This window comes from Embiotoca jacksoni, unplaced genomic scaffold (assembly GCF_022577435.1).
Source record: "Embiotoca jacksoni isolate LCO1_2020_lvr unplaced genomic scaffold, fEmbJac1.0.p SCAF_7, whole genome shotgun sequence".
NCBI classification, from domain to species: Eukaryota; Metazoa; Chordata; class Actinopteri; family Embiotocidae; genus Embiotoca; species Embiotoca jacksoni.
Genome location: NW_027185425.1, coordinates 66,255 through 86,346, shown reverse-complemented (window position 1 = coordinate 86,346; position 20,092 = coordinate 66,255). Strand labels below are relative to the sequence as shown.

The window sequence follows — 20,092 nt, the reverse complement described above, 5'->3', positions numbered from 1 at the left end:
TTGGAGGTACCATGCCATGCCCAAGAGAGGCTTCGTGGTCGTGAGTAGGGATTCAAACCAGCAACCCAACTAACCAAAGATAGTTCTTGCTCTCTTGATAAACAAGTCGGTGTATTTCGGTGCCATAAAGTCTATATTATCTGATAGACACAGACTATACAAACAGAAAATAATTATAGCAAAATGGATATAGATATAAGAACCTTAATTACTTTTTTAAATGGATGTGTTTTTTGTTTTTTTATTAAGCCAAAGTAGCCAACAGCTGTCTACAATAATATAGATCAAAAATTACATAGGAACTGATGTGATGTGCAGCACACAGACGGGGTAATTAATACACCGGAAGGCAATGTATGGACGTTGGCAGCTGCGTCAAGGTAACGAAAGTTAGCCAATCTTACACAGGAAGTAAGATGATTATGAATTAAAAATTGAGATATAATCTACCGGAGATGAAAAGGAATTATTACGTATGTAGAACACAATTCAAAATACTCATTACAACCAACTCTTTACATATGGAGAGCATATACCGCGAAACCTGGAATCAAAGTATTATTTTATATTCGTTCTCTGATTAAAGTAAATTAAAAAATCTTAAACGTCTGTGCGCTTGTGTCGTCAGAAAATTCACAATGTAAAATTGCGTTTAATTCAAAGTTAAATTTCGTTTTTTTTATGAAATCAAATTAGGTACGTATATAGGGGGCGGGAGGAGGGGGGATTTTATTTTGAAAGGTAAGACCGGAACCGTGTCTGTGTGAACTGTCGCTGCTTGACTGTTCCGAGAAGAAGAGCTGGAGGGAAAAAAAGGAAAAAAAAACGGAGAAAAAAAAAGGCCCATCTGAGGTGTTTGAGGGCGGATTTGGACAAAGTTTCCCAACTGTCCCGACCCGAGGAAGCTCCGGGGGGGTTGGCGGGGAGTCGAGTTCACCGGTAATTAACGCAGGAGTTATCCGTCGGTTGTTAATGAACTGTTATTTTCAGTGTGTCTGAGAGCGCCGTCGTCCCAACCCGCCGGAAGTCTGCATGAAGCTGCGTCTCCTCCAGAAAGCAAAACGGCGTCGACGGGCTTTTTTTTTTTTTTTTTTTTTTTTTTTTTTTTTTTTTTTTTTTTCTTGTCTTCGTTTTTTTTTTTTTTTTTTTTTTTTTTTTTTTATTCGAGACTTTTTTTTTTTTTTTTTTTTTTCTCTTTTTTTTTTTTTTATTTTTCTCTCAGTGAGATCGAGCAGGGGAGTGAAGGAATGGACGGCGTTATAGGGAGCGAGGGGTGTTTGGCGCTCGCTCCGCGGAGAGCTCGTTAGAGACATGAGCACCGCGGGCCTCCTTGTAGCTGCACACCGCAGCCAGCGAACAAAAGGACGCGATTCATGGAGGCGCGTTAGCTAGCTGCCCTCGTCCCGTTGCGTTAACCCAGCTAGCCGTGTTTGCGCGCACGTCGGATATCACAGTAAGCTCCTGGCAGCCGGTTCGGTTCGGTTCGGTTCGGTGTAGCGCACATCTGCGACGAGTTGTTATTGCACGAGGTTCCCTGATTTATAACAAATTCGGGTTTTTTTATTTTTTTAATACAAGATTGCGTCCATCCCAGCTAACGTTAGCCCGCAGCTACCAGCGCGTTGCCCCCCCCCCCCCCTCGTCAACAAAAAAAAAAAAAGAAAAAGAAAAATGGCTCTCAGCACTGAATCATAGACTTTTGTAATACACTGATAACGACCCCTTTGTACCAGGTGCTGAGTTGCGGAACAGCCCGTGGGATGTTTGATTTATTTGCTTTTGAAGCTCGTCCCGTAGTTTATTTGGAGGCTGTGCAGCTGCAGAGGAGACAGGAGGCTCGTGGAAAATAACACAAAACATGCCTCGAGTTGTGTATTGACAAATGTTTTGCATGAAATATGTCGTTACATCAGTAACGTTTATTAAGCTGACATCTACTTTAAATGGGCCTCGCATAGTGTCCTCAAGTGCTGAGCAGATGCCGGTTGTATTAAATGCCAGGTCAGCTATATTTACTCGTAACTACATGTTTGTTTTTCTTTGCTGTGTGAGCAACATGGTTACGCATGGTATTCACAACCTTCACATGCATTCAGACAGAAAGACCTAAAAGCTGTTCTTGTCACTTGGTTTATCACGGTGGCGACAATATGTTGAAAATAAAGCGCCAACCGAGAATTATGAAACTATGAAACTTCCTGCTTTTTGCTGCAGTAAACATACTGCTCCTGTGTCAGTGGCTGACAATCAGGAAATGGAAGACTGTAGGTTTGACAATGACAAAGATAGTGAGTGTTGTCTCCAACAAACCGTATGCATTTGTAGAAAGAATGCTATTTTTGAAACGGTGAACGAGCATTTTGTTTTGTTTTCTAAAAATAGACAAGTTGCTGACTTTGCAACCGCTTTTGTGTCATTTTTTTTTTTAATAGCGGCACATGATTTGCGAGAGAGTCGTAAAGAAGTGCATGGGCTGTCTTACAAACCATGAAAAATACTCAACAACTAATTATCATTAGCGTTTTCTCAACTCTTGCCTCTTTTGTCCTCATGTAGATTTTAATATCCACCCTTCTGGGCTTGAACATCTTTGCCTGATTCCTTTCACATCCTCTTCTCTTTAAACCAGATCAGTTATTGAAAAATAACCACAACAGCTAAAAGCATTTCACACTTTTGCAACGAGATCCCTCCCTCAAAGCGCAGCGGCCGGATTCAGTAGACAAAAAAAATTTTTTTTAGCCGCAGTTTAAGTGCTGCATGCTGATCTTGAAACATATTCAATGTGTCTCCTCTGGAGGAGAGGATACACAGAAAGGAAACAAACTAAGATAGACTGAAATGCAGCCATGCATGATGTCGTTTCACGTGACAGTAAAAATTAAAAAAAAATTAATAAAAAAAAAAAAAAAAAGGTGGTCGGGGGAGGGAGGGAGGAGTACAGGTGTTTTCTAAGTGTGTTGCTTTTTAATTCCAGAAATAATGGACGATTCCCATTTCAACTCATCATACTTTTGGTCTCCCGTCCCCACAATACAAGGACAGGTAGACACGACCTTATTTGTGGAATTGTCTTGAAATACACATGGTACAGTGGTATGTGCTAAGGCAAAAGAAACCCGGAAGCGACTCACTTTGATTGTTTGTGGAAATAATTTAAATATTAACACCACACAATCATTGAACATGTTTCTAACACCACCAAATAATGTTTGCTTAGTCGGTGAAGTTGGCATAAAACTGACATAAAAGTTATTTGAGTATGATGTCTTGATGGATTCACTCCTGTCCCTCTCCTCTCTCATCTTTTCAATTCTCCTCTTCGCTCCTTTTTTTTAATTCACTTTTTGCATCTCACCATGCCTTCGTTCTCTCTCCTCTCCCCATTGCCGTCTTCTCTTCTGCCTCCTCCTCCCGAACCCGTCGTCGACTCCCTCCTCTTCACTTTCCCGAAACTCGGTGTCCTTCTGTGTTTTTCTCCGCATGTGAACGTAACCCATCCCTGGCTCTTCGTCTCCATATCCATATCTCTTTCCTCCTCTTCTGTAATTACCTTTGTTCTTTTCAACTTCTTCTGAACTGCCTCACCTCCACCCTCATGAAACATCTTACCCTCACCTCCTTCCCCCTTTATTACTTCACCCTTCCTTCTTCCCCTTCCTCTACTCGCCACTTTTTCCAGATCGAGAACGCAATGTTCCTGAACAAGGCCAAGGAGCAACTAGGTCCAGAGAAGTCCAACGCAGGCTCCTTCCCCCACTCCTCGGCCTCTTCCCCCCACTATCCCACGGCCGTGCTCGCCATCCCAGGCTCTATGGACCCAGGCGCCGGGTTGCGGGTGGTCACCAAACAGGAAGGAGGAGGAGGCAACAGCAGTGGCGGACCGTTGAGCGGGGCCGGGGGACACCTGCACCAGACGCACACCTCCCAGAACGTCACCGTCGTGCCTGTTCCCTCCACAGGTATCATGACCGCAGGTGAGACCTTCTTTCTCACCTAAACATGACCACCTAATTATTCTGTTGTCTTACTATATGTGTTGGTACCACTTTAAGATGGCTGCATGAGAGTGAGGAACACTTTGAATATTCATCTGCAGCTGCTACTTCATCCATAAACATCTCTCTGTATTAAGTGTCTTTATTAGCAGTTTTTTTGAAGCAGTTTTAAGGTACAGTTTGAGAATATTGATCCATTATTAAGTGTTTGGCATCATGTCGAGTCCATCACGTTAGTGCTGAAGCTTTGGCCTCCATGTAAAGTATTATTGTGGCTTCAGCACCGAGAATAAAGTCTTTTTTCCTCCCAGCGGGGTTAGTGATCACCACCCCTCAAGGCACTCTGGTCCCCACTGCCTCCACGCAGTCGTTTGTAGCCGGACACCCCACTGCCACCACCATGATAGTGTCTGCATTGCACCCCTCCAATACAGGTAACACGTCACCATCCCTTCAGTCATTACAACATGTTAATGCAAATGTGTTGGACAATAAAAATATTATCTAGGCTGTTTTTTCACTTTCATTTTTCAGCTGAATGTGTTATTTTTTCAGAAAAGGTCCACATTGTAAAACTCACCGCTAAAAACTGAGATTGTCATCAGTTTGTTATCATTTGTTATCAGTTCTCACTATTTTGAATTCTGGTGACATGAGATCAAAATAAATTGAGGCCTTGTACACAAATCTCGTTTGAATTTCATAAGAAGCTCCTGTTTTCTGTTTGAAATGTATTTATTCCTGCATTTATTTTGTGTGGCTGCATCCATACACATGCAAGTATACACACACCTGTGTATGTCTCTCGTGGGAGGTTTGGTGTTGCTGCCAAACAGGGAAACACGCTTCGGCACAACAACTGTTCAGATGGTGTGTGTGTGTGTTTCATTTTTCCAGACTCTGACAGAAACCGTTTCTGTCTCACTCAACACCCTCACCCCTACCCCGCCCTGCCCTTGTTTCCAGATAAGAGGGACGACCTATCTATACCACCTGCAGTCGTCATGCCAACACCATCAAAGCGAGGCAGAAAGAGCAAACAGATGATGAGCAGGATGGGAGGGGTCCTGCCTCCAGGAAGCGATGCGTTAATATTGGCCCACCTCGCTGCTGGAGGACAGGTCAGGGTCTCGTCTCTTCTTTCTTTCCTGGCTTGTTGTCTCATAATAAAGTTTTGCACACCATCAGTTATCATCACAAGTCATTTGTTGTTCTTGTGTTACAGCACCACGCTGCTGACCCCTATGATCTGTCAAACGATGAGGATGATCATACCAACAAAGATGGGCCCAAATCCTACAGGTAGTGGAAAAAAATGTTTAGATTAGTGAAAATACGTTTAATTCCATCTAATAAAATGGGCTCCCTCTGTACTAGTAATCCCCTTGGCTGCCTTGTTCACCACAACATGTTTTTTTTTTTCCCTCGCTCACCCCGTCACCCGCCAAGGTGTCGGATGTGTGCAGTGACGTTCTTCAGCAAGTCAGACATGCAGATCCACGCCAAGTCTCACACTGAGGCCAAGCCCCACAAGTGTCCCCACTGCTCCAAGTCGTTTGCCAACTCCAGCTACCTGTCGCAGCACATCCGCATCCACAGCGGGGCCAAGCCCTACTCCTGCACCTACTGCCAGAAAACATTCAGGCAGCTCAGTCACCTACAGCAGCACACACGGTACTGGGCTGACTGGTCTGTGAGGTCCTGTGTGTGTGTGTGTGTGTGTGTGTGTGTGTGTGTGTGTGTGTGTGTGTGTGTGTGTGTGTGTGTGTGTGTGCGTGCGCTCGCCTGTGCCTCTGATTTCTGTTGCAAGTGTGCCTCTGTGTAGTGATGGATAACGGGATGAAGGGGTGGTAAGCTGCTGTTTCACCGGGGTGTGTTGGGCGAGTGTTGACAGTGTAAAGCTCTTTTTGCAGTCAGATCATCACCTTTTGAAGGTGTAACACTTGAGCCAAACTTAAATTAATTCACAAATTTACACTTGTTATTTTCATGTCTTCATCTGTGAAGGGTCATTGTCAGGATGGGAAAGGCAGTTTCATTACTTAATTTCTCCCAGTTGTTTTGATCACTTACAAGTTCAAAAACATCCGAACATCCCACTCTTTTTTTTTCTTCTTTTTTTGCAACTTGTGAAAACTTCATTATTATTAGATCCACCGAGAACGTTAAAACATCCCATTTTTGCAGTTCGTCTTCGTGTCACAAATCACTTTGGCGCGCTGGTTATTTTTACAGATGACAACAGTGACATCCTGATTGTGAAAATGTTGTCAGCTGCAAAGTGAGTCTCTCCTTTAAGTCCCACAAGTGTAAATCCAATTCTCACACTAACTGTGTGATAGTTTATCCCCTGAAAAGAATACGGCCTCCTTGTTTTTGCTTTATTTATTTTTTACTGCGCTCAGTAAACCTGCATGTTTTACACACCATTCCCAAAAGGGATAAAGCTGCTAATCTCACAGTGAGAATGTTTTTTTTTTTATTAGATTTGACCTGTTGGACATTGTAAGTGATGAAAGCACCTTTCTCCCATTTCGGTTCTTTTAATTTTATGTTCGACCTTGTCATTCACCTTCATATTTTCAGCCATGCATTGGGTTTCCTTTGAGGGTTAATTGTAAACAGGAAGATGTGCCCCCCTGGGCTGCCACTTGTCTTGAATTTCCATTTTAGTTTGACTGCAGCAGAGTCACACATTCATAGACACACTCACAGCAGGGCACACCAAAAGGAGAGAGAGAGACTGCGAGAGAGAAAGAGAGAGAGAAAGAGAAAAGCGTGGCTGTGCTTGCTGTATGTTTTGTTCTGTGTTTTCACAACTCAGACACAGCAAAAAGAGCACACTGTCCAACCTAACCGTCTCTGATCAGCACGATTGATCGCGGATCCTTTCAGCGCATGATTTGGTCTTCGGTACATCGTGAAGTTTGGTCATGCTTAAAAATCTCTCGCTGTTTCTCTCTCTTGTTTCTCTCTCTTCACCCCCTCCAACCTTCCGATCCCGGTTTCCCGTGTTAGAAACCACACTGAGGCCAAGCCCCACAAGTGTCCCCACTGCTCCAAGTCGTTTTCCAACTCCAGCTACCTGTCCCAGCACATCCGCATCCACACCGGGGCCAAGCCCTACTCCTGCTCCTACTGCCAGAAAACATTCAGGCAGCTCAGTCACCTACAGCAACACACACGGTACTGGGCTGGGCTGGGCTGGGCTGGGCTGGGCTGGGCTGGGCTGGGCTGGGCTGATGGGTTCTGAATGACCAGGTGTGTTTGTACGTGTGCATGTATTGGAGCTGGTTGGTGGCGAATTATAGTATTGTAATTTCTTCCTTCTTTTAGAGTTTATACTGCAGCATTTATCAAATTTGGGAGGCATCCCTTTTCACGCATGTTTTTTTTAATGATTAAAGTCAGAGTTGCAAAACTAAGACTTCTTACGCAGACTGGCTTTAAACTGAATTGGACGTGACATTGAGAACAGCTTCCCAACTTACAGTAATTTCCCTTTTCCAAAACTGCGTTTCACAGCTTATGTCTTCGTTGTGAGATGATTTAACGGCAGGGTTGAAGTGTACCTGAAATATTTAAAGGGTACAAATAGCCACAAAAGTCCCCACTACTCAAATTCATAAATATATAAATTCATAAAACTACGTGACAAAACAAATTGGCTTCTTGTGGAAGAAACTAAAGTATAAGAAATGAGGAGTTGAGGGAAAATGCTACGATCTCACTGCCATTAAATGCTCTTAGTATCCTATCTTTTATTCATGATTAGTGCTACCACACTGAGTTGTTGTAACTGCTTATTGTACAATATGTTGTCTCCATATAGAACGTTTTGAAATACAGTAATGCACGTCGCTGCCATTTTCATTTGTAAGCAAACTGCAGCTTCATTTTATGGACTGTAATTATCTAATAAGAACTGTGATTGTTCAGGATCCACACCGGCGACCGACCGTACAAGTGTAACCATCCGGGTTGTGAAAAATCTTTCACTCAGTTGTCCAACCTTCAGGTAAATAAACTCAGGCTTTAATCCTCACTACTCACCTGATAACGGAGACAAATGGAGGACTTTTTTGTTTTCTTTTTGTCTTTACAATCATGTCCTTATATCTCCGTTCTCCGCAGTCTCATCGTCGGCAGCACAACAAAGACAAGCCCTACAAGTGCCACAATTGTAACCGTGGTTACACAGATGCTGCCAGCCTGGAGGTGCACTTGTCCACACACACCGTCAAGCATGCCAAGCTGTTCTCCTGTGGCCTCTGTAACCGATCCTATACCTCGGTAGGACATCACAGAATAGTCACTTTTATTGAAATGTCAATCTCACTTTTATCATTTTAATCACAAAACATGATGAGCTTGATTGTTTTATACACCACTGCTAATTTTAAAAAGATATATTTATATTTTATATGGAGTGTTTTGCATCATTAGAATTGGACAAAGTACTGATGTTTTGAGTAAAAATGTTTTCATTTTGACTGATGAATTATACAAACCTTTTCTTAAACTCATACGTTTACTGAACGCATAACTTGCATGTATATTTATGGAGGGAAACAACCAGGCATTTTTATTCCACACACCTCTAAAATATGCAAATCCCTTGCCTGCTTTGTTTTCTGTCCTGCCCTCATGTGTTCTACTCTTCTCTCTCCGCATGTCTAGGAGACATATCTAATGAAACACATGAGGAAGCACAACCCCGACCCGTTAACGGTGGCAGCAACAGTAGCCGCCCAGCAGGCCCAGGGCCTCACACCGGGCGGAGGAGGGGGCCGGGGCCGAGGCCGTGGTCGAGGGAGAGGAGGCAGAGCGGGCCAGCTCCATAGCCAGAATAACCCCAACAACACCAACCAGAACCCTAACCCTGGACCCCCAGGCAGCTACCAGCAACCCACAGAAGCTGTGGTCCAGTGCCCGTTCGACCTGCACCAGTACAAGACAGTGGCAGCCAACGAGATCCAGTACAAACCAGTCACCGTGGCGGACCTGCCAGTGACCCACAAAGACCTCTGCCTAACTGTCTCCACTTCAGCCATACAGGTGGAGCACATGAACTCATAGACTGCGTCTTCCCGCTCTGCTTGAGGGACGACTAATTGTGTCTGCGGTGTACAAATTTCCATAAGAACAAGTAATTTAACTGTGTTCAGTGTTACAGTCTTCTTAAAGCAAAAGAAAATGGCTAATAGGATGGAACTTTTACCCGCCTGTCAGCAGTGAAGCTAATCATCTGCTTTATTGACTGAATTTGAAAGTGTAAAGACACTTATAGAATCAACTTCGATCCCCTTCTGTGTTGCTGTGAGAGGGACATTATTTTGAAAGGCGTTGATGAGGAAATGCAAAACAATCAAAAGATAGAAGTCAAATTTAATAATGAAGCTTTAATGCTGAGTACAACATTAAATTACTTGTCAGAACAGATATTTTACAGTGTGCTTATCAATTCCTGAACCCACTCTCCATGTATCTCTGTAGAAATGCTGGTCTAGGACACGGATATCGTTTCAGGAGTTTATTCTTCAGCCGCGAGCCACATTCCTCCGTTTTATGAATACCTTTTCCAAAATCTAAGCTAACATCAGTTTTGGCCTTCATATCATCATGATTGAGATGGCGATTAAAACCAAACCTGAATTTTATTGAAGCATCTTCAAATTCAACTTTAATCGCCTTTTGAGTCAATGACTCAGGCATAAAACTTAATACACTGATCCTAAACCAGCAGTCCTGCTCTGAGGGATCATCAGAGGATGAAGGGGTAAAATATCTGTTAACTAAAAGAGAAATTGCACTATTCTCTGCACATCTATGGTCCACAGAAGAGTGTAATTTTTGAAAATCAGATCACATTCATTTAGTTCAAGCCAAAACAAGGGAGAGAAAGAAGACGAGGAGTCGTCGGTTTAAGACTCCAGATTCATAATAGCGACTGAAACAGCAGTGCAGTGGAATCGATCTGAAAACTGAGGAAGGACTAAGTTAATGCTTCAGCGGCGTTTGAACGGACCCTGTCGATACGCCGGGGACAACAAAGGACGGATCAGGAAGGACCAGGAGCAGCGGGAGGAACATCATGTGCTGTGTTGAGGAATATGGCTGAAGCCTGCGCCTGAATCTCCAAAGTGTTCATTTCACAGATCATGGATGTCCTCATTTAACCCCCCCTCTCCTACTCAGAGGAGCTGAGGAGCCATTTCTTTGTTCAGAGCCCAAAGTACTGAACAAAAGACGCCGAGCGGTTCGAGAATGCACTAAAACGTGAGGAATCTGCAGCAGAGCGAGATGGAAACACGACAGAGAGAAAAGGGGGGGTCGGAGGGGGAAGGTAGGGGGGGGAGGTGTCCATACAGATAGCACTTGATGAAGCGTGTACTTCACGCCTATGTTTGTCATCATTTTGTCTTTTTTTTTTTTTTTTTTTTTTTTTTTTTTTTATATCATATGTAAGTATTTTTCTACCAACAGAGGAACGTGTGAACAAACCAGAGAAAGCAAAGTGAGTGCATGAATGTGATGGGAACGGAGAGAAAAGTCCAAACAGAGTGTCTTGTCCCATTTTTTGTTACTATTCAAAGAAAAACAGTTTACTATCCTCCAATGAGAAAAAGACGGCCCGACTCGTCGTTGTCACGGTGGTTGTTGGGAAAATAATGATTGTGAGGTGTAAAAAAAAAAAAAAAACAACAACAAAAAAAAACAGCTGACAGGTACTGTTATCGATCTTTTTTTCTTTTTTTTTTAAAAGAACTTTTCATACATATTATTACTACTTTCATTATAACTGTATTGCAATTGTTATTCACATTATTATCAATCTGAGGCATTATGGTATTGCAGTATGCTGTACATAAAATAGATAGAAAAGACTTTTTTCATCTGTAAAAGGGAAGTATGTCTTGTGTGAAGCATATATGAAAACTAAAGGAACTCAAATTAACAAGTACCAAATCATGGGCCGTGCCCCGGGTCACCTGACTCCACACTCAGACACAGTCTGAACATGAAGGATGAACTACAGGCATGAAATGTTTGGGAGTCGCCTACTTCATTGGATAAAAGATGGAGAAAATATATGTATATTTGGTCTCAGCATTCAGAGAACCAAGGTTACCATGTAACCAATAGGCGCACGATATTCACTCTGGTTTGGCCAAGTTGTGTTTAATATGTTAATGAAGTCATTAACAGTGACTTCAATGACACGTTGACAGATGATCTGAGAATATACCGATAATAACATCAAGGGAAAGTGTGACTTGGTGACCCGGGACATTGCACAAGCCGTCTCTACCCAATCAAAACGCTCAGTCAGCCTGCGCACCAGACTGATTGTCTTCATGTGTACTCCTCCTTGTATTTCATCATGTCTTTTTATGAAAAATAACCCATTGTCAATATTCTCGTTAATGTTATTACCAATTCTCCTGATAATACAGTTAATAACTGCCCTCTTATGCTACACTCTTGCATACTGTATGCACAGTTACACCTCTTGCTCATCTGAACAGACTGTTTCTTCCCTTAAGGAGAATAAAGTTCAAAAACTGTTTAGGATGAAAAAACGTCATCGTTTGATTTATTTGATCAAATACAGACTTTATCCCAATAATGAAAATGTATGATTATTTTATTTTTGTGACTGATCGGATCAATTGTGAGGTTCAAGTTGTGTCTGACTCGTTGAGTTTCAATTCTAAAAGCTGTTGTTTTATTTGAAGTGACAGACAAGATTATTACTTCTTTTGCATAGTATGTTCATAATTATTTAGTTTTTACGAAAATGAAAGATTTTTGCTGACAGTTGGATTTGTAGTCCAGGGATTGTGTGTGGTTTCTGTGTTTCTATGTAGGACATGAGATAACCAGCCTCATGTGATTTGGAAATTGAATCAGACAATGGGTCAGGTGGAGTATTTTTGTTATGTTGTTAGTTAACCGTTTGTAAAGCAGTTACGATTGTATAAAAGGGATGCACATGATGACAAAAGGACTGTGACAACAGTAGCTCCCACAATGAAAGTTTCTTACAAACATAGTGAACTCCGGTTCCCATTTTGTGCTTAATTAGCTCGGGAACGTAGAATATAGAAACGACTGAATGGCCGGGTTTGTTAAGGAAGAAATGATGCAGTGATGAATGTATCTCAGTTTAGCAGGAACATCACGTTTCGTGGTCCAAAATATTTTAGCTACAAAAAAGAATAAAAAAAAAATGTATGAATTACAGTGTTGTAGATCATATGCTGTGGCATTACACCTAAACATATGAACAGCAGGCATCCAAAGCTTGCATGTTTGTGCAAAACCCTCCTATCATCGTGGTTTGTGTCACTGCAGTGCAGCCAATGCATTTTGATATCTGTTATTAAAAAAAAGAAAGTGGTTTATCTAAAGCAAATTAACTGGATTTGACTCTAAACGGGGGATTAATTACATTTAATAACGTTTTGATACTTTTGAACTCTAAAGAAAGCAGGTAATGTAAAACAAACCAACATAAATGTGAAAAAATACAAAGTCAGGACAAATATATATTGTGGAAAATATGCGTCAAAGATTATAGACTTTTAAAAACACGACTAATAAAATGATTAAATATTGTAAATGTCTAAAAATAAAAGCGAGAATCAAATTTCATTAATGACGTAACTACAAGCGTCAAACGGGGTTCGTTTGATCAAGTATCAAGTCATCGACTGGATTTTAAACGCGGAGCTGACTGTCCAATCAGCGTATTCCGCCCAAGCGGAACGCTCCGTGACATAAAACAAGCACACGTAAACACGGGGGCGGGGTTTACTCCGGGTTAGCCAATCACAGAAGCTCCTCCGAAGCGCACCAAGACTGTTCAATTTCAAATTTCAAACGGTTGGAGGAGGCGGATTGAGCAGACCTGTAACGAAGACCTAACGTGTTTTTAAGGTAAATACTTTTCATAAATTAAAACGAATCGCGCCGTTTATTTGAGGTTTGAAAGAAATGATCGTAACAATCTACTCAAACCATAAAGCCGAGAGTTCCTGTAATTCAACGTAGGATTCACCTTTCTGCTCCAGCTTACGTTGGTACCAACACGGACGTTGGTTCGTGTTTGGTTTAATGCGGATAACGGCAGTCCAGCCGGAGCTAATCCGCATTTAACACGTTCCAGCTCGCTTTGTTTATGTCCACACTGAAGCCAGGTTCACGTGTTTCAACAAACGGGCCCGGATGTTTAGCCATCGTTGCAACGAACAAACAAACTTAACAAATGTGATGATTGAAAGACACACGTCTTTGCTTGATTTGAATTTATTAATTTATTAGTTATGCCTAATATTGGCTGGTTGTTTTTTTTTGTGTCCAATATGCTGATATTTTCAAACTTTTTGCCTTAAAATACAATGCTTTTCAAAATGTACACTCTGCAAAAATTGCTTGAACCTAAGTTGTGTAAATACATGCCATATTTATTTTCATACATGTTTAGATTCATTCTACTCATTTATTTATTGGGATGATGCTCACCCCGAAACAATCATCGCAAATATTAACTTTACTGTCTATTTCAGACAGTATGCACTGAGGACATATTATTGCACCCTCTTGTCCAACCTTGACGTTTGACGACGTTACTCCACCTCTTGCTCCTCAGCAGAACATGTCTCGCTTGCCGGTCATGTCAAGCAAGAGGGTCCTCACAAGCAGCAGCAGCAGCTCGGAGAATGCCCAAGACTTTGTTCCTGCTCAGGTTTGCATAAATTATCTACATTTTACATTTCACCTGCTCTTGTTTTATTGTGCTGATGTACCTCAAGCTACTCCAGAAGTAGTTCTGTAAAGAAACCACTTATCAGCTCATAAATCACAGTTGGCCAATTATTTTTCCAGATAGTCAGTAAAACACTTCTTCTCTTGGTTGCGTTATGTCATGTGCTGTTGAATGTCTAAAAAGTTTGAGCCGTGGCTGTTTCAACACGTGTATTTTACTCAGAAATTCATGTTGTGACATCTTCCTCTTAATATTTCAAAAGCTAATAATAGGTCTAATCTGCAGAGCTCACACAATAGAGTTGGTCTGTGTCCCACCGAAGTCAGCATGCTTTATAAGCGTGCATAGTGATAATATTTTATTATTTTTACGACTACATGCTCTCACTTTCTGCTGTTGTTTCCGTGTTTGCAGAAGAGGAGTCGTAAGGACCCCGAACCGCACAAACCGCAGGCAGCGGCTACGGTGATCGGTGGCAGGCGGCCTCCCGCTGCTGCAGCCAGGGCTCCTCTATGTAGGTTACATGTTCACACATGTTCCTCCTTAAGTGGCTCACAGAACTTTTTCATGCACACCGATCTAACATGTGAATATCATCATCATGTCAGAGTTCACCGGGATGTAATGAGGCCGGGCTTCAGCGATTGATTCTTCCAAATTGTAATCAAACACATTTTTACCCTTTTTCTGCCAAAGCTGTATGTCAGTCCTCTGTTCTATTATCTTGTGTTTTCTGAACAAATCATTTACCTCTGCGTTTCACTCTCCGTCACACAGCGAGGTCAGTCAGAGGTGCCGGAGCTGCCACCGTGGCTGTCGGTCCTTCCAGAGGTACGATGAACCGTCTGCTGCGCGATGTGTAGAAAGTGCATCAGCTGTTTGTTTGTTTGTTTGTTTTTTAGATCATCGTTGTGTGCTTTGAGTTCACAAACTCTTACGTAGAGCAGTGATTGAGCATTCAATTCGAATTGGGCACAAAATTTAATTTAGACAATATTTCACACGTTCTGTAGTTTAAGTGATGGTTTTAAAAAATTCAGAAATATCTTGGGTCCATCATAAGTACAGAGTATTGTCATTGTTATTTATTTGTTCTTTACCGCTTTCTTGTTCCATCAGGTGTCCTGAAAACATCTGTAGCTTCCACTGCAGCGAAGGCAGGCAACATGAAACAACCTTTTGGGTCCACAGTCTCAAAAACAGGTGAGACATTCATCCTGCTTGCTTCTGGTTTGTTAATTATATCATATTAAGTGAATTCGTGTTTGATGTCTGTGATTACGGTTGAAGAACTGGTCAAAGATTTTCATCTTCTTGCTCTGACTGTTTCCAAAAGACAAGTTAAGACTTCCTGTTCTGTATTAATATCGTTGAACAGCCTCAGTTTTTCTTTAAGTGCTTATTTCTTTATTCAAAATAGTCCTTTTTTCACAGCAGACCTTTTAACTCGTCCCCGCAGGACATGCATGTGTTATTAATAACCTCTGCAAAGTGTCCTGGTTCACCATGACAGTGGGACTGAGTCAGTACGAACAATACCAGGACCATGAAGTTGAAGCCGTGAAATGGAATTCGCTCGTTATAGGTTTATATTTTATTAAACCCGAGTTTTTACCCTGCTGATGTGTCAGGATGTCTCCTGGGATAAAAGTGCACGTTGGAAGGTTTTTGTTGGTCCTGTGTGCAGGTGGCACCGGCGCCTCCCGTCGCCACGCGTGGGACTTGAGGGGCAAGGTCAGCGACATGGAGGATAAGATCCGTGACTACAAGACCACGTTCAAGTCTGTCAACCAGGAGAATGAGGTTCTGAAAGGCTCGATGGTCCAGAACCAGACCAAAGTGGTTGAAATGCAGAAAGAGCTGGAGAGGCAGAGGAGCCAGATCAGGTGCGTGGACCGTTTCATTTGGAAGAAGGAATTAAATGAAGCATTTTATTGTTGTTACTAATTTGTTTGTTTGAACTTTAATTTCATGTTTTTGTTTTGCTTCCTGTGATTTTTAGTAAGTATGAGGAGGAGCTGCAAACGTTGTCGGGAGTCCGGGACGAGCTGGAGAAAGTGTCGAGTGACAGGAGCGTCCTTCAAAAGGAGCTCTCCAACTTCGAGGTCAAGTACAAGGTGATGGAGACTCTCCGAGACAGCCATGAGATGGAGCTCCAGACGCTGAAGGTAAAAGGTCTGCCGCACGCAGCGGATACGCCGTGTTTTTAGTTTGTGTTAGCGATGCATAAATAAACCATTCGGTGATTTATGCATAATAATTATTCATTTTATCAAATAACTTTAAACAAACATAAGACAAGACCTTTTATTTTCCTTAAATCCGATCAGGATTGGATTGAAACACAGTTACGATCATTTTTAAACGGAAAATGGGATTTTGGAAACGATTAAGCCGTTTGTTTGTTTTTCTCTCCACTCCAGATGAAGTTGTCGGTGCAGGAGTCGACGCTGGCCCGTCTGCAGGCAACCCTCAGAGAGACGGAGGAGGAGGTCCGCTGCCTCAGAGACACTGTGTCCCAGCTGAAGGACGACCTTCACGCCGGTGAGATGGAGCGCAGGCAGCTCCACAACACCATCCAGGAGCTCAAGGCAAGTTCCCCGAGTGGTGCAACCGCTCAGCGACCCGTCTTCTCTCTTTTCATTCTTTGTGATTGTTTTTGTATTTTCTTGTGTTGATACCTAAATCATTCTGTGGATTTTTCAACACCCAATCAAATGTTATCTCGCTCACCTTTCTCCTGCAGGGCAATATCAGGGTCTTTTGCAGAGTGCGCCCTCTAGTGGACGGCGGTCTCAGCAAGCACATCCAGCTGGCAGCCAGTGACAACAAGACAGTAACTCTGGCCAAAACCGAGGAGGTGAGAGTCCCGTCGGCACGCCGCCCTGCATGTCCCGCCCCGTCGGCACGCCGCCCTGCATGTCCCGCCCCGTCGGCACGCCGCCCTCCATGTCCCGCCCCGTCAACGGGTCCATAACGGGACAGAAACGTTTTTGCTTTTTCCATATAAACAAAACTGAATTCTGCTTTTTTCTGCTTTTCAGTCTCACACAGGCAAAAGTGTAGACACTCAGAAGAATTATAATTTCAGTTTCGACCGGGTGTTTGGCCCCCAGGCTTTGCAACAAGAGGTAAATCCTGCACGCGTGACAGTTTTCAACAGGCTTCTTTTGTGGCCCATTTCCTCCTAAATTCATGGCGACGTCGTCCGTTTGTTTGTCAGGTTTTTGAGGAGATCTCTCTGCTGGTGCAGTCGGCGCTGGATGGCTTCAACGTCTGCTGCTTTGCCTACGGCCAGACAGGAAGTGGGAAAACGTACACCATGGAGGGAGATGAGTTTGACGAGACCAGAGGCGTCATCCCCAGAGCCGTGCAGCAAATCTTCAAAGCGGCAGAGAAACTGGGAGCGCAAGGCTGGGAGGTTGGTTTGTGTATTTTTCATGCATGCGAGTGGCTAAAGTGCAGAGAAGTGTTCCAAGTCAACTTGGTGTACTATGAACTGTGGGAGATTAAATTGAATTACCGTTTCATCTCAGTTCACCTTCACGGCGAGCTTTGTTGAAATCTACAACGAGACCCTGCGGGACCTCCTGTACACCGGCAAGGCCAGCAAGCGGCCGGAGCACGAGATCCGAAAGCTGACCAACAACGAGGTGACGATCACCAACCTCACCTACGAGAAGGTCTGCAACGAGGATCAGGTACAGCGGGACTGTTGAACTGCACAGCTGCAGCAAACTCGTGTGTTTTTGAAATTGAAAGACAAATATGACAAGTTAATTGTGCACGTATGATTTTATTTATACATTTATTACATCCTGCCAGGTTCTCGGCCTGATCGCCTTGGCCAATCGGAATCGCTCCACAGCGCAGACGGCCCAGAACGACCGCTCCTCTCGCTCCCACTCAGTCTTCCAGTTGGATATTGAAGGAGTGAATGCTGGCAGGGATGCCAAATGCAAGTGTAAGTAAAATCCTCCCGACTATGCCAGTATCAGAAATGTGCTTTCACTTTTGTGTGTAGAAGATGAAAGCTCGGCCGTCGCTTCTGTGAGTCTCATAATAGCAGCAACAGGAAGCGTCTTGTTCTTCTGCATACAGTGTTTTTCATGTGATGTGTTCCTCTTTCTATGACCTATTTTCCACCCAACATTTTAGTTTTATAAAAAATAAAAAAATAAAAACTGAAAAGCATTTCTTATGAGGGTGTTTTTGTTTTTCATGTGTACAGCCACTCTGTGCCTGGTGGACCTGGCAGGCAGTGAGCGAATGGTGAAGAGTCAGTCTCAGGGCGAGCGCTTCAAAGAGATGACCGCCATCAACGGCTCCCTGTCCAACCTCGGCATCGTCATCGCCGCGCTGGCCAACAAGGTCCGTAAAGCTGGTCGTCTCGCATGAGTCAGCAATTCAGAAAGCTCTGGCTGCAACCATATATATCGTTCTAGTACAGAGGGCCAATCACAGTCATCTATTACCAGCAAGCAGTCGGTCTGCAGCTTCTGGAGCCTTTGATAGAATAAATGGTTTATTCACTCACAGTATTCATTGAGTTTGTGACATAAAGTGACTTTGTGTTCCAGGAGAGCCACGTTCCTTACAGGAACTCCAAGCTCACCTACCTCCTGCAGGCCTGCCTGGGAGGAAACAGCAAAACGTGAGTTCTTCGTCATCGTCGCTTCAAGATGCCTCGACATAATTTAACTGTGAGAAAAGACAGGCTCGTTATCGTTGTAAGAGTTTCTGTATTTTTGTTTGTTTTTATCTCCAGGCTGATGTTTGTGAACATCGCCCCTGAGCCGGACAGCTTTGGGGAAACCCTCAACTCCTTGAGGTTTGCCAGCAAGGTGAGTGGCATCTGTAGTTGTTTGGTCATCTGCTACAAGCCGTCTCATCACGAAAAGATATCGGAGTAAAAAACTATCACGTGATGCGGAACTGCAGATAAAGCCAACATTAAACACGATTTTTAATCTTCATTTTTCAAAACTTTTCTTGAAGTCTGTTGACAAAAATGACGGCAAACGTTTCCTGAGCAGTGGAGGTGATGATAGTTGAATTAGGTGGAGTAAGAGAATAAAGTGATGAATCATACTAAACATACTAAGTGTGACTTTGGGATATTTGACATGTACATTTTTGCATTTTCTCCCTTTACAGGTGAATGACTGTGTAATCGGGACAGCAAGTGCCAACAGGAAATAAAAACAAACTGGACTTTGTTTTTCTGGTTGTACCACTTTAATCACCATCAAATGTTCAGTGTAACTCTTTCATATTTCTTTCTCTTTACACATGCAGTGATTAACTCCTGTTTTTCCACTCTTTTATATCTCTGCTGTTTTTTTCTATTCTTTTTCTTCATTAGAAAAGTGTAAATAGAGGGTTTTTTCTGATCATTATAAGATCCAAAAACTTTTATATATCCTCATGGCCTTTATTAATAATCACTAATAGAGGCTATTAAAAATGTAAATCAAGTGCATGCGTATGTCTTTTCAGATTTTTTTTAATTTAATTTTTTTTTAATACTTACACTGGCTCAAGTATTTTTGACTGAAGTCCATACTCCATTGGACATGTCATATTTTAATAAAAGGACCCATTATATTCCGTTTTTTTTTCTTTCCATTTTTGGTTTAAATATGACATGTATGACTTACAGTGTGGCTGTAAATAAATATTGTGTAATTACTCAGTCTTAGTCTTTTTTTTTTGTTTTTCTTGATTCCTGGTGATTAGTCTTATTTTTCTGTTTTTACTCTCTGGCTCAACATGCTGTAATAATAGACATGTATATTTCCTGTTAACTCGTGTTCATTTCAAACTGTTGCTCATGCTTCCATAAAAAGAAAGCACATTGGAGAAGATCTTGTTTACGTCTTTGAACACCATTTTTTTCCCACAGCTCACTACTTCACGCGTTTTTATTTCTACCCTCCAGACAAATCAGTCATTATAATTATTACAAATCTGACTTTCCAGTGTATTTGTTTGAGAGAAGTTCAACATCCTGCCAGCTCTGGTTTAGGTTTGAGTTTCTTTGACTGGCAGACTTCACTGACAGGTATGTTTATTTTCTGTAATGATGATAAACAACATGCAGAGAGGCAGCTGAAATACTTTTGTTGGACTTTGGAGTAAATTGCTGCTTCACCAGCATGACAGTCTCATTTGCCAGTGTTTTCTTCCGTCTCTTCTAACGATATGTACTGTACTAGTCAACCTCATACAAGAAAAACAAAAACAAATTGTCCAGTATTTAAATTACATGTGGACTTTTGTTATGGAAATAATGTCTACACATAAATTAAAGTTATTTCAC

The 20,092-nt window shown here is 42.3% G+C and overlaps 2 protein-coding genes across 9 annotated transcripts; both read left to right on the top strand.

Annotated features, from left to right (window-relative positions):
- The first annotated feature begins 777 nt into the window (after positions 1-777).
- znf384a (zinc finger protein 384 a) lies at positions 778-12,243 on the top strand. Of its 8 annotated transcripts, none has more exons than XM_069175853.1 (11): positions 778-939; positions 2,978-3,045; positions 3,683-3,977; positions 4,310-4,432; positions 4,896-5,119; positions 5,224-5,300; positions 5,448-5,672; positions 7,017-7,184; positions 7,938-8,016; positions 8,133-8,291; positions 8,679-12,243. In XM_069175853.1, exons 2-11 carry the CDS (start codon positions 2,983-2,985, stop codon positions 9,075-9,077), a joined length of 1,812 nt encoding a protein of 603 aa, XP_069031954.1. In that variant the 5' UTR covers positions 778-939; positions 2,978-2,982; the 3' UTR covers positions 9,078-12,243. The 8 variants fall into 8 exon arrangements, with proteins under 8 accessions (XP_069031954.1, XP_069031960.1, XP_069031957.1 ...); XM_069175856.1 differs by lacking the exon at positions 778-939 and adding an exon at positions 1,211-2,001 and having other exon boundaries at positions 3,683-3,962; XM_069175855.1 differs by lacking the exon at positions 778-939 and adding an exon at positions 1,212-1,453.
- A 649-nt stretch (positions 12,244-12,892) lies between these two features.
- kifc1 (kinesin family member C1) lies at positions 12,893-19,576 on the top strand. Its single transcript, XM_069176242.1, has 17 exons — positions 12,893-12,941; positions 13,657-13,749; positions 14,185-14,284; positions 14,548-14,601; positions 14,890-14,973; positions 15,458-15,656; positions 15,773-15,938; positions 16,194-16,361; positions 16,517-16,630; positions 16,815-16,901; positions 16,994-17,191; positions 17,307-17,471; positions 17,596-17,734; positions 18,002-18,141; positions 18,351-18,424; positions 18,539-18,614; positions 18,928-19,576. The coding sequence occupies exons 2-17, from the start codon at positions 13,660-13,662 to the stop codon at positions 18,970-18,972; spliced, it is 1,899 nt and encodes a 632-aa protein (XP_069032343.1). The 5' UTR covers positions 12,893-12,941; positions 13,657-13,659; the 3' UTR covers positions 18,973-19,576.
- Positions 19,577-20,092: the final 516 nt, after the last annotated feature.